Source organism: Piliocolobus tephrosceles, chromosome 9, assembly GCF_002776525.5.
Source record: "Piliocolobus tephrosceles isolate RC106 chromosome 9, ASM277652v3, whole genome shotgun sequence".
NCBI classification, from domain to species: Eukaryota; Metazoa; Chordata; class Mammalia; order Primates; family Cercopithecidae; genus Piliocolobus; species Piliocolobus tephrosceles.
The window spans coordinates 119934163-119950807 of record NC_045442.1 but is presented as its reverse complement, the minus strand read 5'-3'; the positions used below and the strand labels follow the sequence as shown (position 1 = coordinate 119950807).

Genomic DNA, 16645 nt, shown 5'->3' with positions numbered 1-16645 from the left:
AGAAAACCAAACACCGCATGTTCTCACTCATAGGTGGGAACTGAACAATGAGCTCACTTGGACTCGGGAAGGGGAACATCACACACTGGGGCCTATCATGGGGAGGGGGGAGGGGGGAGGGATTGCATTGGGGAGTTATACCTGATATAAATGATGAATTGATGGGTGCTGACGAGTTGATGGGTGCAGCACACCAACATGGCACATGTATACATATGTAACAAACCTGCACGTTATGCACATGTACCCTAGAACTTAAAGTATAATAAAAAAAAAAAAAAAAAAAGAAAATTACAGGCTTGAAGGCACTGGCAGGCAAGTCATTCTTTTGTTGTAGTTGCTGTCAGTTTTTACTAAATGGTTCTCCCGTATTAACTGGCCATCTGATAATTTTACTCTACATAGAAAAAGTCTAAAATATAACATGAAAACTAGAGTCCTATTAGCAGGCAAGCTGGGTTGAATAGTATCCCTCCAAAACTCATGTCCACCAAGAACCTATGAATGTGACCTCATCTGGAAATAGGGCCTCTGCTGGGGTAATCAAGTTAAGATGAGGTCATCCTGGATAAGGGTGGACCCTACATGCAGTAACTATTGTCCCTATCAGGAAAGACAGACACACATTCATAGAAGGGAGGACGGCCAGGTGATAAGGAAGACAGGGACAGAGTGATGCCAAGATGCACTAAGGATGGCAGGCTACCACTGGAGGCTGGAAGAAGCCAGGAAGGATGCCTCCTTAGAGCCCTGAGAGAAAGTGTTGTCCTGCTGACACCTTAATTTTGGACTTCTGTCCTTGAAAACTGTGAGAGAGACAGTTCTGTTGTTTTAAGCCACTTAGTTTGTGGTACTTGGTTACAGCAGCCCTAGGAAATGAATACAACATGTAAATTGCTTTTTCTTTCATTTTCTACTTTCATTATTTAAACAAATACTAACAGAGCACCTACCATATGCTAGACACACTGTAGTAGGTGCTGGGGTTATATTTCATATTATGTTCTCTCAGACATCATTTTGAACACTGTAAAACTATGACACTAAGAGCAAATAGCTAATCAACAGTCTAAAATAATTTGGAACGCTAAAATCCTGAAATACAAACTCTGTGTAGGGTCTGAATGGCTAAATTTAAAATGAATTAACTCTTTAAATTATCCAGTAGGTTTCCTTGTCATCTGGATGAAATTTTACCTGAATGCATACACACACACACACACACACACACACACACACACACACACAATTATATATATATATATATAAGAAAAAACAATCAAAAGAGCACCAAAGCACCTTTTAGAATAGGCTTTAGGTTTAAACCATAAATAATTTTTATTTCTGGATATAGGATCATGTTATCTGCAAACAAAAGTAATTTAACTTCCTCTCTTCCTACTTGAATAGCCTTGATTTCTTTCTCTTGCCTGATTGCCCTGGTCAGAACTTTCAGAGGATGTTCCAGAACATCCTTGTCTTGTTCCAGTTTTCAAGGGGAATGCTTCCAGCTTTTGCCCATTCAGTATGATATCGGCTGTGGGTTTGTCATATATTTTGAGGTGTGCTCCTTTAATGCCGAGTTTATTGAGAGGTTTTAACATGAAGGGATGCTGAATTTTATCAAAGGCCTTTTCTGCATCTATTGAGATAATCAAGTGATTTTTGTCTTTAGTTCTGTTTATGTGATGAATCACATTTATTGATCCATGTATGTATGTTGAACCAATCTTGCATCCCGAGGATGAAGCCAACTGGACTGTGGTAACTAAGCTTTTGGATGTGCTGCTGGATTCAGTTTGCCAGTACTTCATTGAGAGTTTTTGCATTGATCAAGGATATTGGCCTGAAGTTTTCTTTGTTGGTTGTATCGATGCCAGGTTTTGGTATTGGATGATGCTGGCCTCATAGAATAAGTCAAGGAGGAATCCCTCCTTTTTCATTTTTTAGAATAGTTTTAGTAGAAATGGTACCAGCTCTTCTTTGTACCTCTCTGGTAGAATTCAGCTGTGCATCCGTCTGGTCCTGGGCTTTTATTGGTTCGTAGGCTAGTTATTACTATCTCAATTTCAGAACTCATTATTTGCCTATTCAGAGATTCAATTTCTTCCTGGTTCAGTCTTGGGAGGATGTACGTGTCCAAGGATATATCCATTTCTTCTAGATCTTCTAGTTTAGGTGCACATTCTCTGGTGGTTGGTTGTATTTCTGTGGGGTCAGTGGCGATATCTTCCTTATCATTTCTGATTGTATTTGATTCTTCTCTCTTTTCTTCTTTATTAGTCTAGCTAGTGGTCTATTTTATTAATTTTTTCAACAAACCAGCTCCTGGATTCATTGATTTTTTGAAGAGTTTTACATGTCTCTGTCTTGTTCAGTTCAGCTCTGATCTTGGTTATTTCTTGTCTTCTGCTAGCTTTGGGGTTTGTTTGCTCTTGATTCTCTAGTTCTTTTAGTTGAGATGTTAAGTTGTTAACTTGAGATCCCCCACAAGCTTCTTTAGATGATAAGCAACTTCAGCAAAGTCTCAGGATATAAAAATCAGTGCGCAAAAACCACTAGCACTCCTACATCCCAACAACAGGCAAGCAGAGAGCCAAATCATGAATGAATTCCCATTCACAATTGCTACAAAAAGAGTAAAATACCTAGGAATACAGTTAACAAGCAAGTTAAGGACCTCTTCAAGGAGAACTACAAACCACTGCTCAAAGAAATCAGAGAGGAACAAACAAAAGGAGAAACATTCCATGCTCATGGATAAGAAGAATCAATATCGTGAAAATGGCCATACTGCCTAGAGTAATTTATAGATTCAATGCTATTCCTATTAAACTACCACTGACATTCTTAATAGAATTAAAAGAGATATATTTTAATTCATATGGAACAATAACAAAAAAGCCCAAAAAGTCAAGACAATCCTAAGGAAAAAGAACAAAGCTGGAGGCATCACACTACCCGACTTCAAACTTTACTACAAGGCTACAATAACCAAAACAGCATGGTACTGGTATAAGAACAGACACACAGACCAATGGAACAGAACAGAGAACTCAAATATAAGACCACACACCTACAACCATCTGATCTTTGACAAACTTGACAAAAACGAGCAATGGGGAAAGGACTCCCTATTTAACAAATGGTGCTGGGATTAATTGGCTAGCCATGTGCAGAAAACTGAAACTGGATCCCCTTCCTTATACTATATACAAAAATTAACTCAAGATGGATTAAAGACTTAAATGTAAAACCCAAAACTATAAAAACTCTAGAAGAAAATCTAGGCAATACCTTTCAGGACATAGGCACAGGCAAAGTTTTCATGACGAAAACACTAAAAGCAATTGCAACAAAAGCAAAAATTGTCAAATGGGATCTAATTAAACTAAAGCACTTCTGCACAGCAAAAGAAACTATCATCAGAGTGAACAGACAGCCTACAGAATGGGAGACAATTTTTGCAATCTATCCATCTGACAAGTCTAATATCCAAAGTCTACAGGGAACTTAAACAAATTTACAAGAAAAAAAAATACCATTAAAAAAGAGGGCAAAGGACATGAACAGATGCTTCTCAAAGGAAGACATACATGAGGCCAACAAACATATGAAACAAAACTCAACAACACTGATTAGAGAAATGCAAATCAAAACCACAAGATACCATCTTTGATGGCGATTATTCAAAAGTCAAAAAACAACAGACACTGGCAAGGTTGCAGAAAAAAAAGGAATGCTTTAACGCTGTTGGTGGGAGCATAAATTAGTTCGCCCATTGTGGAGACAGTGTGACGGTTCCTCAAAGCCCTAGAGGCAGAAATATCATTTGACTCAGCAATCTCATTACTGGATACATACCCACAGGAATATAAATCATTCTGTTATAAAGATACATGCACGCATACATTCACTATTTACAATAGCAAAGACATGGAATCAACCTAAATGCCCATCAATGATAGACAGATAGACTGAATAAAGAAAATGTGGTACATAGACATCACGGAATACTACACAGCCATAAAAAGGAACAAGATCATGTCCTTTGCCAGGACATGGATGGAGTTGGAAGCCATTATCCTCAGCAAACCAACACAAGAACAGAAAACCAGATACTGCATGTTCTCGCTTATAAATGGGAGCTGAATGATGAGACTACACGGGCACATGAGGAGGAACAAAACACAGTGGGGCCTGTCAGCAAGGGGTGGTGGTGGGAGGGAAGAGCATCAGGAAGAATAGCCAATGGGTGCTAAGGCTTAATACCTAGGTGATAGGATGATCTATGCAGCAAACCACCACGGCACACATTTACCCATGTAACAAATCTGCAAGTCTCGCACAGGTGTACCCCTGAACTTAAAATAAAAGTTGAAGAAAAAAAAAAGTGTTGACCCTCCCAAAAAGATAGCAATTTTTATTTTTTCCCATTTATTCCATATTAATTTTTTGTACATATTTTCTAAGGAACATATTTCAAAATCTATGGGTCTAAGGTTCTTAGATGTAAATCTCTTACTCCTTTCAAAGGTTAACAGAAAATTTAGGTTCAGAAAGGGTATAGCTGCGAGATGACAAGGAGATAACATTTAATGCATTACCTAATTTAAGAAAAAAATTATTACTCAAAAGTTTAACTTTTTATTAATCAATAATAAAACCTAGAGATACCCTAATAATCTTGGGGCAAAGTCATCTTTTTTTCATGCTAGAAGAAAAGAATCGTACACAGCAGGTGTTGGTTAAACTGAACTCTGCTGCTGTTTCCCACGAACTCTCAAAGTGATGCCGCAATCACTTCATTAACACCATGTGGCAAACAAGCAGCTATAATCAGGTGTTAGTCCATTTTCCATGCAATCATGTCCCAACATTGATCATTTAATTACTTTAATTGATTTATGTATTTGAAAAGCACTTGATACTTATTGATACAAACAATAACATTTTTACTGAAGTATCTATTTAAAATTTAAGAGGTATTCTGCAATCCAGAAAACAAATAGACCTCCAAAACCTCCAATGCAATTTAATTTTAATATAATTTTAAGTGATCATATGAATATCTCATGTCACCTTAATGCTAAAAGAAATGGATTTTACTTTTTAATTTCAAAATAACAAGTTAGCTTTAGCTACTCACACTATACAGGTCCCTTGTTTCTTCTTTCATTTTAGGGATCTCAAGAAGGAGGGCCCAGACTTCACCTCTGAGCTGGAGTGGTATTCCTTTGTAAATTCGCCTATGAAACTTATTAAAAGAAAAAGAAATTGAAGGTTACAAACTGACAAAAACTCAGACTAGTCTCTATAGTCAATCTTGCTAATATTTGTTAACATTGTATTTCCAAAGCATCTATGGCAATTAATTAATACATTTCAACATGGCACACTGAGATACTGTCATCTCTATTTTTAAGATTCTAACAGGGAGACAGACAAAGAAGGAGAGAGTATAACAAGAAACTGTTAAGGATGCCCAATGCATGAGCATGTTCAGGCCATTACGGAAGTGTCCCTTAAGTGGCACGAAAGTAGTCAGTGCTCTTTTTAAAGGTGTGAACATCTGATTTACACATTCCCTGATGGTATAATTAACTTCTTACATACTTTCTTCCTTTTATCCCACACACCTAAAAGATGCTCCAAACAGCAAAAGGGTTGCCTTGTCCTCAAAATGTCCTCATGGAATGTAGAGTGCTGTCTAACTCCTAATCTCTTTCCTACCACCTTCTCACTGGTCTCTCTAGAAGATACCAAGCTTCTCCTCATCTATCTGAAACCTCAGTTAATCCTATCGGCAATCTTCAGTGTTCTCTCTCTCTCTCAGACACTCTCATTGCCCCCCCTCTCCCAAACACACACACCCCACCGCCGGCTGCCCTTTCTCCTTCTTTCCTCTCCTCTTTTCAGTTCTTGCTATTTCTTCAGGAAAACCTTTTTCTTTTTCTTAAATGACACTGATGCTATCTGATAAGACAAAAATGATAAATCTCCATAAAGACATCACTTTTGAATGAAATTAGGCATAAAACAACAGTATCATCAACTCCCTCCATCCTTGAAAGTGTACTGCTATTGCCCTAAGAATCTTAAGTTCAATATACCTCTCCGTCTTCTTGTAATTAATTTTTTCCTCAAGTCTAATTACTCAGAATAACATAAAACCTATTACGGTCATCACAATGTTGTGCATAACACTTTGAAACTTAAAAGTAGATGTCCAAACAGGGAAGTAATTAAATAAATTACAGCAGAAGCCCTTCAGGTAAGAATTGGTACTCTTATTATCACCATAACATAGTTGAATGTTATGGCTCAGAAAATAAGATGCCAGTTCTGAGAACTGAAATATTGAAGAGCTACAATAACCAGTACACAAGGCTTTAACTTCTATTACACTACTTAAGATTTTTTTAAACTAAAGCTTTAGTGACTAAGTCATAAGGCAGCTTTAAGAAACTTCAATCACGTGGTTGAAGGTGAGTGACAAAGTCGAACAACTTTTATTAAAAAACAGTGAATACTGTAAAGTTGATTCAAATAAGGACTTATAAAATTTGTTTTGTTCTTTTGTTATAAATACAGTATGCTTCAAATTTGAAATTTCAGCTGATAGTGACTACAGTCATATAAATTTTAATCCCAGGCGATGACTTTAACTGGAGGAGCATGTACAGGAAGGCTTCACGCTGATGATAAAACTAGACTCGCAACATTTGCCACGTGCTCGACATTTGCAACCATTAATTGCAAACTGAGTGTAGTTAAAAACAAGTGAATTTAAGACTTGTTTTCCCAAAGGAAGTTCATGATCTATACCACTTCACAATTATAGTAAACTGTGATTTTAAAGTAACATCATCCACAAAAAGTCACTTCAAATTATCTTCTAAATTTCTAGAGTAAAGATGTCATACCACAGGCAACTGATTTGAGTATCAGAAAGTGTAGAAATCACTGCAAATGCTAAAAGTAAAATTTTAATAGGAAAGCGTAATATGACCAAACAAGTAAAATGACATTTTTAATGAGTAACGTAAGAGCTCTGACACTTCTAAAGCTATATTACCTGAAAAGCCTTCAGACATTATTCTGTTGCTATTGCTCAATTCTGTACTCAATAATTGCACCTAAGTTACTGTCCACCATTTATCCTAAAGTTAAATCTAGATTTTGGAAAAAAACTCCATCAAATAGATGTGATTACATTAAAAAGTAGGAAATTTGGGGGTAGAAATAAAAAATTAATGGTCCCTATACTAGTACAGAGCTAAAATTAAAAATCAGGCACATATGGGAAAGGCTAAGAAAAAAACACTGATACAGTGTCATTATTATCACCCATGGCAACAATTAACCCAAACTTTTACTGGGCATTTACCATGCATGAGAAACTATTTTAAGAAACTATTTAACAACTATTAGAAACTATTTAACAACCATTTAAATAAGAAACTATTTAACTAGTTAAACTTTTATTTTATCCTTTCCCTTTAAGCTATTTATGGATATTTACCTCATTTAATTATACCAACAATTCTATAACTTTAATTATACCAACAACTCAATTTTACCGATGGAGAAAGTGAATCACAAAGAGGTTAAATAACTTGCCCAAAAGTAAGCATAAGATGTTATAAAAGATGACTGATTTTACAGTTCATAAAAAAACAAGGACCATCTCCCAATGTCCATGGCACATGGAACAAAGACCATCTCCCTGTGTCCACGGCACATGGAACAAAGATCATCTCCCTGTGTACATGGTACATGGTTTTGCCCCACTGGACTTACTGAAATACATGGAATAGTGAACAGGAAAGTGTTAAGAAGGCCCAAGAGCAGAAAGCACTAAAATAATGATAATATAATTACACCAAAAACTTAAAAGGAATATAAAAAGGATGTCTTTGGAATCCAAGCAGTAGGAGGTGACAAAACAAAATATGTACACAAAATCACATATAGCAGAAAAAGAAATTATAAGACCCTAAAATAAAAATTTTCTAATTATGCTGATTGTTTTTCAAATACTTGTACTATTACTAACTTATTACAGTTACACATCTTTCTTCACAAATTTTCAACTGTCATAGAAGTTTTAGAAACTTTATAAAACAAAGTAGGAATTACATCCAAACACAACAGTTTGGATGAAATCTGCTTATTCCTCAGAACAGTAGTCCAGCTTACAGTTGTTGATAATCCTTCAACTACAGAGCGGCATTTCATCTTCTCCACATCAGCCCCATAATGTAGGTTCAGTGCACGGGTTCCACTTACAATGGAAGTAAAACAAGATACAGAAGAAAAGTATCTGCCCTAGGTCGAAAAGTTCCATCTTATTACAAATTCGGGGACTTTCTGCCAAATCACACTGTCTTCTAAAAATTACTGCTTTATTAAAGTGGCAGAATTTATCAGTAAAAAGTGATAGCTGGTTGTCCTCAACTCATAAACGAACGTCATTCATCCATTCTAAAATGAAACTTATAATGAATGCCTGCTTTGCGGCCAACGCTTACAAGGTCCTGTGGCTACAAACATGAAAAAGATCAGTGGAGCTCACAGTGTAGTGGGAAGAGAAATACATAAGCTGATAATTTAACTTAAACAGAGAATCTTTTATCATAAAATACAGTCACATGCATGGACTGCTAACAGTGCTGACGGGGGAGGTGGTGGTAGAGACAGACTCCCCAGTGAGCCAGGGTGTTCAAAGAAGAATGGCGGGCATCGCACTGTCTGGATCTGCGAGAGACGCCGTCAGGGAGTGGCTAGCCCTTCTACAAAAGGATACACACAATTCTAAGAGAGAACTAGAAAAAGGTTAGGGACAAAGTTCCTGGGGTGAGCGCCATGAATCTGCTGTGATGATCACTTCTTATGGGTCCAACACAGGCACTGTCATCCTGAGCCTATCGTAGAGATAACAGAAGAAAGGAGGAACTAATCCTGTGAGAGGTGGAAAGGATTTCCTTTAGAGAAAATGACAATAAACTCAAAACTGAGTAAGAATGTGCCAGGAAGGGAAAAGTGGGGGTGGGAGCAGGGATGTGGATAATGATGAGTCCAACAGGAATAATAACAATAGTTAAAGAACACTTTATTTAGTATGAGCTGACACTATGCTATGTATTTCTAAATTAATTTATTGATTGTAATATTACTGCATCCCTAAAGAGGTAGGTACTATTATTTACATATCCATTTCACAAATGAAAAAATTACGACACAGAAAGGTTAGGTAACTAGCTCAAAAGAAACTGCGTCACAAGGACTCAAATTCAGTCTGAGTCTGACTTCAGAATCCATACTCTTAACAACCATGATAAAGAACTTCTACATATTGAATTGTAACAACATTTCAGTATTCCAATTTGAAAAGTATTACTTTTAAGATTCTTCTACAAATTTATTTCATAGATATGATACATAAAATCTTTAAAAAGTCTACAGTAGTCTCCCAGAAACATTTAAAAATCTATCGACTTAAAAAAAAATTCCAACAAATGACTAATGTTTTCAGTACCTATTTCTAAACCTTGGTGATTCAGTGACAAGTGTGCAATCCACATCATTATGACTGCCAGTGAGTAAACTTTTCAGCCCAGCAAGTCTGGCTGAGTTTTGTGCGAGTGTGCGCCATGAAACAGGCTCACTCGAGCTGCTTATGCCTTTTACTGCCTCTCCATTTTCTCTAATCATCCCTGCTCCACTGGCTCCTTTGTTTCTGCCTTCAAACAGCAACAAGTCTCCCAAATCTGCATCTAAAAAAGTTTTAAACCATCCACAAGGCCCTACTGTGTTAACTACATTCTACTTCCCTGACAGACACCAAAAGGGAAATCTGGCATAAAAGATGGTACAGTTAAATAAGTTCTAAGTCTGGACATTCTTTTGCTTGTTGCTAACAAGCTGTGTAACCTTAAGAAATTTATTTCTAAGCAATATGCCTCCATTTCAAGTATATCATGACCAGTTAAATCATAATGGTCTCCACTTAACAGAGATAACTTCACTTCATAGACTGTATTTTTAAAATACAGGCTGGGCACAGTGGCTCCTGCCTGTAATTCCAATGCTTTTGGAGGCTGAGGCAGGATAATCATTTGACGCCAGGAATTTGAGACCAGCTTGAGCAACATAGCAAGACTCTGTCTCCACAAAACAAACAAACAAACAAAAAACATTTTTTTTTTTTTCAATTAGCAGGCATGGTGGTGCTTGCCTATGGTCCCAGCTACTTGGGAGGCTGAGGTAGGACAATCACTTAAGCCCAGGAGCTGCAGGCTGCAGATAACTGTAATTGCGCAACTGCACCCCAGCCTGGGTAACAGAGACCCTGTCTCTCAAAAACAAACAAACAAACAAACAAAAAATTAACAATACAATACTACTGTACATAGGGAGGCAGTCACTGTGAGAACAGAGGCAACATAAACAACCTTAATGGAATTTTTTTTTTTTTTTCATTAAAGCTTGGGTTCTAAAAATCCAAATATTCCCTACCAGAGCTATATTTTTATTTCAAATGTTTTTAGAATTTCTCTGTATTACTACTATATAAGTAAGTAATCTGTGGAGAGAAAACACACTTCTCCTTGAAAGACAAGAAAAAAAATGCTAGTTTTTTTACTTCAATGCAATTTAAAACTAGGTGTGAATTGAAAGCAGTAATTCTTTTAGAAGGTTCATTCTGTTTCACACCAAATTGGGCCATATATATCATCAAATGATTCTAGCATTATAGTTATGGGAGAGTGCTTCAAAATTATACTTCAAAGAAATGGCACTGCTAAAATCTCTCTTAGTGGGAACTGCATTAGCCAGAGTTGCTGTCAGAATAATAGCCCAGTAGAATTGCTCATTTTTAGAGAGGCTTACATACTTTCATAGGCATATGTATACCAGAGAAGAACATAAAGCCATATAATTCTACAAATATTTTATTAGAATGAATGTGAGATTAAAGGATAGGTGCAATGCATTGAAATCTACCCTGTAATTACCACTTGAGCAATCTTTCCACAAAGATGTAAAGTAGTTGTCAAATGTAGGCCAATGTGAGACTGCAAAATATTAAACAAGAGAACAGATGTTGTAACTAATATTCTACTTTGAACCCAGTCCTTAGAAACATCCTGAGTTCAAACCTTATGCTAATAACAGCCAGTTAATAAAATCAACAACCCCAAATGAACTCACTCCTGACGAAAATAAAGTAATATAAGAGCCTGACTAAGGATATTTAGTATGCTCAAAAAGAAAAGGTTCATTAGCTCTGTAAGATACCCATGTCAAAAAGATTCCCATGGTTAAGTTTCATGTGATTTAAGATCCCTCTTAAAAATTCATACCTCATGTTAAAGACCAAATAATCCTACAGTAAAGAAAGAAATCTCGCTTAATTTTGTTTAGCTCAGGTTTTCCCAACTTTATTTAAACAGAGAGCCCTTTCCTCATTTAATAATAAGCAACATATACTGACTGCATACTAAGTGCCTAGCACTATTCTATGCTCTACATAAACTAATTTATTTAATCCTCACAACAAGCCTAATGGGGTAGGTAGTACAGCAGAAAAAAGTTAAATGCCTTTCCCAATGTCACGTGGCTAGGAAGTAGCAGAGCTGGGGTTTGACCCGTGATAGTCTGCCTCTAGAATCTGCCTCTTCACCATCAGGCTATACTACTGCTTCTGTTGAACTAGCAGAACCCAAGAAACTCATGCTCCTTGGAATTCTTATTGGCAAATGTTGACATAAGATAATTTGTACTATACAAAAAGGGAAAAGAAAGGATTACATTGAAAAAAGTGTGAGGAAATGGACAAAAATCCCAACAGTTAACTCAGTTGTGTTTTGCTGGCAGGACTAAGTAAGATTTCTTTTTTTCCTTTAAAATATTTCTATTGTTCAGCCCTTCCTTCGAGAAATTAATAGGGGTAGTTAACACTTACTAAATGCTTATTCTATGTAAGGTACAATGCTAAGTGCTTTACATGCATTAAATCATGAAATCTTTTTGTCCCTTTGAAATGGGACACTATTATCTCCATTCTGCAGATGAGGAAACTAAGGCTTAGATGTCAGTGTTAAAATATAGCCCATAAAATAAAAATGATTTTCATAATAAAACTATTTCTTTTTACAGTGCTGGCTTTCGCACTGATCTTAAAAAAGCTATGGTGAAACTTTTGCACTGATCATAGAAAAGCTATGGTGGTAAAAACTGCCAGCTCTTGGCACAAATGAAGGCAGTAGTAATGCTGTCCTATGATTCTCACTCCATGTTTTAAAAAGTCAGTTTAAATTAAGAATGCCCTCGATGATGCAGTAAAAAGTGTTAACTTGATTAAATATCAACCTTTGATAGAGGTCTCATTAACATAACGAGGAGTGATGACACGGGAGGTGCATACGGAGCTCTGTGCTGCACAACACAGAATAAAATTGAAATTCATTGTTATTGTTCGTTTCTTTACTTACAAATTATAAAACACTTCAAAGAAAATGCTGCTAAAAAAAGAACTAAAAAGTTATGCAAGTGCAATGACTGTCTCAAGAAAAAGCGCTTACAATGAAATTGTTTGAATCATGAACATTTTCACAAAACACTGTTATTACTTGAAAGAATAACTAAGCAACTGTCACTCAGCATTGGGTATTTGGCAGGCATTTTCTCAAAAATATCTTAAATGAGCCTGTCACTTGAAGGAAGATAACTGATAAGAGTATTTACTGCCACTGATGATATCTGACCTTTCAAATAGAACTTACAGCTTTGGAAAACTTCCACCACCAGGAGCTTGACATCTTCCCACTGTTTAAAGACTTTTCTGATGAGACGCCTGGTGATATTAATATATGTCAGTAATTTTCTCTAATTAACTTAGCACAAACTCAATGCAAGGCAGAAAGATTAAAAGGGAGGTTTGCTAGAAGCTTTTGAAAAAGAAGATTGCTTCTACTTGAGGGAATGCTTCCAGAGGCTAACCCTCTCTCTTTCTGAGCAGTATGACCTGTGGATATAAAGCCTGGAACTGCTCCAGTGATTCTGACCTCAAAGGGAAGCCAACCTCAAGATGGAGCTGACAGTGCAGAAGGCAGAGAAGAGATGGAAGAAATTATGGCACAGGCAACTTCAATAAGCAGCTGAATTAAATCACTCCTGAAACCCATCCCACCTCTGAACCATCCAATACACACTCTCAAATGTTGAAACCAATTTGAATCGGGTATTATGTTACTTACAATATAAAAATTCCTAATTTGAGGCATACTGCTAAATTAAACCAAAATTTCAAAACCAAATATGAATGTAATACTCTTATAATTAAAGAAGAACTTCTACTAGGAAAATCCACATTGAGTTTATATAGTTTCATATGGAAATAACATTATTTTAAATTACCTTTTCAGTGTTCTTGTATTTTTCCCATCCTTTCAGCATTTTCAGCCATTTGGTAGTTCTTTCAATTTCCAGGTGCTTTTGCTAAAATAAAATTGAAATTCATTGTTATTGTTCGTTTCTTTACTTACAAATTATAAAACACTTCAAAGAAAATGCTGCTTAAAAAAGAACTAAAAAGTTATGCTATATTAGCAGATACCCTATCTAACTTTTAAAAAGTTGGATAATCTCAGAACTGTATCAATACTAGTCCATAGCTAAAGTTAAGATTAATAGGAAATGCTCTATCTAGGTAAAAAGATAAAGATATTATTTAAATTTTCCAAGACTTTAAAAGTAACCAAACTATTGTGTATTCTACAAATTTAAACAAAAAAAAATTTTTAATGTTTTGAAATATTTTACAAAGGAACAAAAACACAACTTTGAAATTTAATTCTCTATCTTATTTTACTGAATTCTAGTATATTGACGTTTTTAGTGAGAGTTAGTTTTTTAAAAGCAAAAGTGGTTGTTTATTTATTTACGGAAAGATTAATGTGTAACGAGCCTTATGCTAAAGGAAAACTATTAAAAAAATACTAAGTACTAGTTGCTGCCCTAAGGAAATTTGACCAGGTGCTAAGGACAATGGACAAGGAACACACTGCGTTGTAGCAGGCACTGGTACTGGCAGGAAGGGCCACGCAGAAGGGGCAGTCAAATCCACCTAGGCATGCCAGAGAAAATGATCCCAAAATGAGGAACAGAGAGATTATTAGGGTTTTTAATCAAATGCAATGTGCGAAAGAATGTTCTAGGCGGCCATGAGAATGCGTGTATTTTTGAGACAGCAGGGGCTGACAGCAGCTCCAAACGGTTTACAAAAGCATCAGGACACCAGGCTGCCAAAGTTGGGGGAGGTCTCTTGTGTGCCCACTCAAGTGAAATTCAGGGGCAAGGCTGGGGAATGGGGAAAGTGAGATGGAAAATGCTCGCTCTTCACTTCTTTGGCTTCCAGGAGAAGGAATATTTTTTCCTAAGTACCTGGGCCCATGAGTGTAGTAAGTATATGAATAAAAAGCAATGGAAATACAAGTCTACCCAGAAAAGGAAATCATTTTATGCTCAAGGATGCACGCTCACTGCCACCCCACGAGGTAGGTATGATCGTCACCATTTTACAATGAGGAAACAGAGGCACAAAGGGCTTAAGGGATTTGTCCCAAGTCACCCCTCTAGTAAGTGGTAGAAGACGGATTCAAAGCCAGGCAGCCTGGCTCCAGGACATACACTCCGAGCCACCACATCTCTGGCTCCCATCCTGTCCTCTGCCCTAGTTCAGGCAATCATATTCCTGGATGGAAGCAGCAGCTCCTTACTGACTGTCTGCAATCCAGCCTCAAACAGGCATGCATTATGCTGGCAGATGGCATATATGCCTCACCACTAATATTTTTAGACCTAAAAGCAGCAGAAAATTCCAAAGAAAATCCTGAATTTAGGAAAAGTATCTCACCAATGAGAACATTTTTATAGAATTTCAATTTTAGGCATATTCTTAAAACTCTTAAATCATCTCTTTTTTACAATTTTTTATGGGTTTCTCACAAAAGATGAGCACTCATGAGCAAAAGATATTATTTTATAATTCACATTTTTCAAAAGGCTAAGCATATTCCTCATTATATTATTAGTGATAAAATGTTGCAGATGGTTCCAGAAATATGTTTAATTTTAAAACTCAGTGGGGCACTGAAATCTAATTAATGTTTCTGCTAAATGTGACTTTAGAGAAGGCCAAGCTGTGAAAAATTAAGATTGATCTAAATTGCCATTTGGTATTTTTTGTTCTTCTGCACTTTCTCCCCTGACTTCTTCAAAGCATAATCCTTTTTTCCACCAACAGGAAAACACCAAATAGTTCAAGCTAACCCAAGAGTATAATAACATACACTTTGCCAGGAACAACCCTGCTGAGATCTTGTAGGTCTCTTGCTATCTTTCATTTCTATGACCATGAATTATCAATGAATAACTTTAGGAAGTAGTCATTTTTTTAAAGGCACACTTTTGCATTCTGATGATTATCATATATACAGATTACTTTAAATGCTATACATTCCCACACTGCAAGAACAAAACACACACATACAAAACAAAAATTTAAGGATCATTAAGTATGCTTTCTTTCCCCTACAGGAAAAAAATAAAATAAAATAAAATAATATATATTTCATATATTATATAATATATAATACATATTACATATAGTATCTAATTATGTATTATATATAATTGTATCATATATTATATATAATTATATCATATATAAAATATAATATATAATATATAATATATAAAATATATATTATATATATACACACACACCCCTTGGGAAGCTACAGAATTCTAAAATTATGTATCAGTATTCAATCAAATTTAAGTGTTAACTCCATAATGTTGTCCATTTAACAATACCAAACTTGAATGCACATGACAGTCTTTTTCCCCCAACCATGAATCTGTAATTCATAGATGAAATATACTTTCTCACCAAAGATGCTGAAGCTAACTATTCTAGCAACTATTTTGAAGAAGTAACTGAAAACATATTTACATGCGACAAATGTGAACTTAAGTGCCCCAGAAAAATAAGCTAAGGAATGTCATCTTGCCACAGACTCAATCACAACAAGACAAAACTGGAATATAATAGCGTATTAGAAACTCCACTTCAAGTTCAACAGAGACTTTAAAGTCGACAGTAACTGAAACTATTTTCCCAAACATGCTGCTAGTATGCTTCTGTCCCTGACATGAACTAACACCATCACTACCCACTAAGTCCTCCTTTTCTCTCACTTCCCATCCCCAAATCACACTCTGCTGGGTCCATGTTGTGTCTCCTGCTTCCATCCTGTCCTCTGCCCCGTTCAGGTAATCAGAGTTCCTGGATGAAAACAGAAACTCCCTGCTGGGATCCTTGTCTTCACTCCAGCTTCCACACTGCTACCACAACCCTTCACACATGTCCCACAACCCTTCAATGGCTACCCATTTTCTAGAAGTAAAGTTCAAATTTCTTAGCATAGCACATATGAGTAGCCTTTCAGAATGTAGCCCCAATTTACCTTCTAGTTCTACCTCCTGCTACTTCTGTGATCTGGCCACCCTGAACTATTTGTCATTCCCATACACAATGCATTTTCAGCCTTTGTGACAAATGTTTCCTATTTGT

The 16645-nt window shown here is 36.2% G+C and overlaps 1 protein-coding gene across 1 annotated transcript in view; it reads right to left on the bottom strand.

Annotated features, from left to right (window-relative positions):
• USP6NL (USP6 N-terminal like) overlaps positions 1–16645 on the bottom strand; it is an 83471-nt gene that overhangs the window by 47398 nt on the left and 19428 nt on the right. The window contains exons 5-6 of the mRNA XM_023223188.2: positions 13426–13506; positions 5150–5257 (exon numbers count right to left, since the gene is read on the bottom strand). Coding sequence (XP_023078956.2) covers positions 5150–5257; positions 13426–13506 — 189 coding nt within the window. The remainder of the gene's footprint in view (positions 1–5149; positions 5258–13425; positions 13507–16645) is intronic.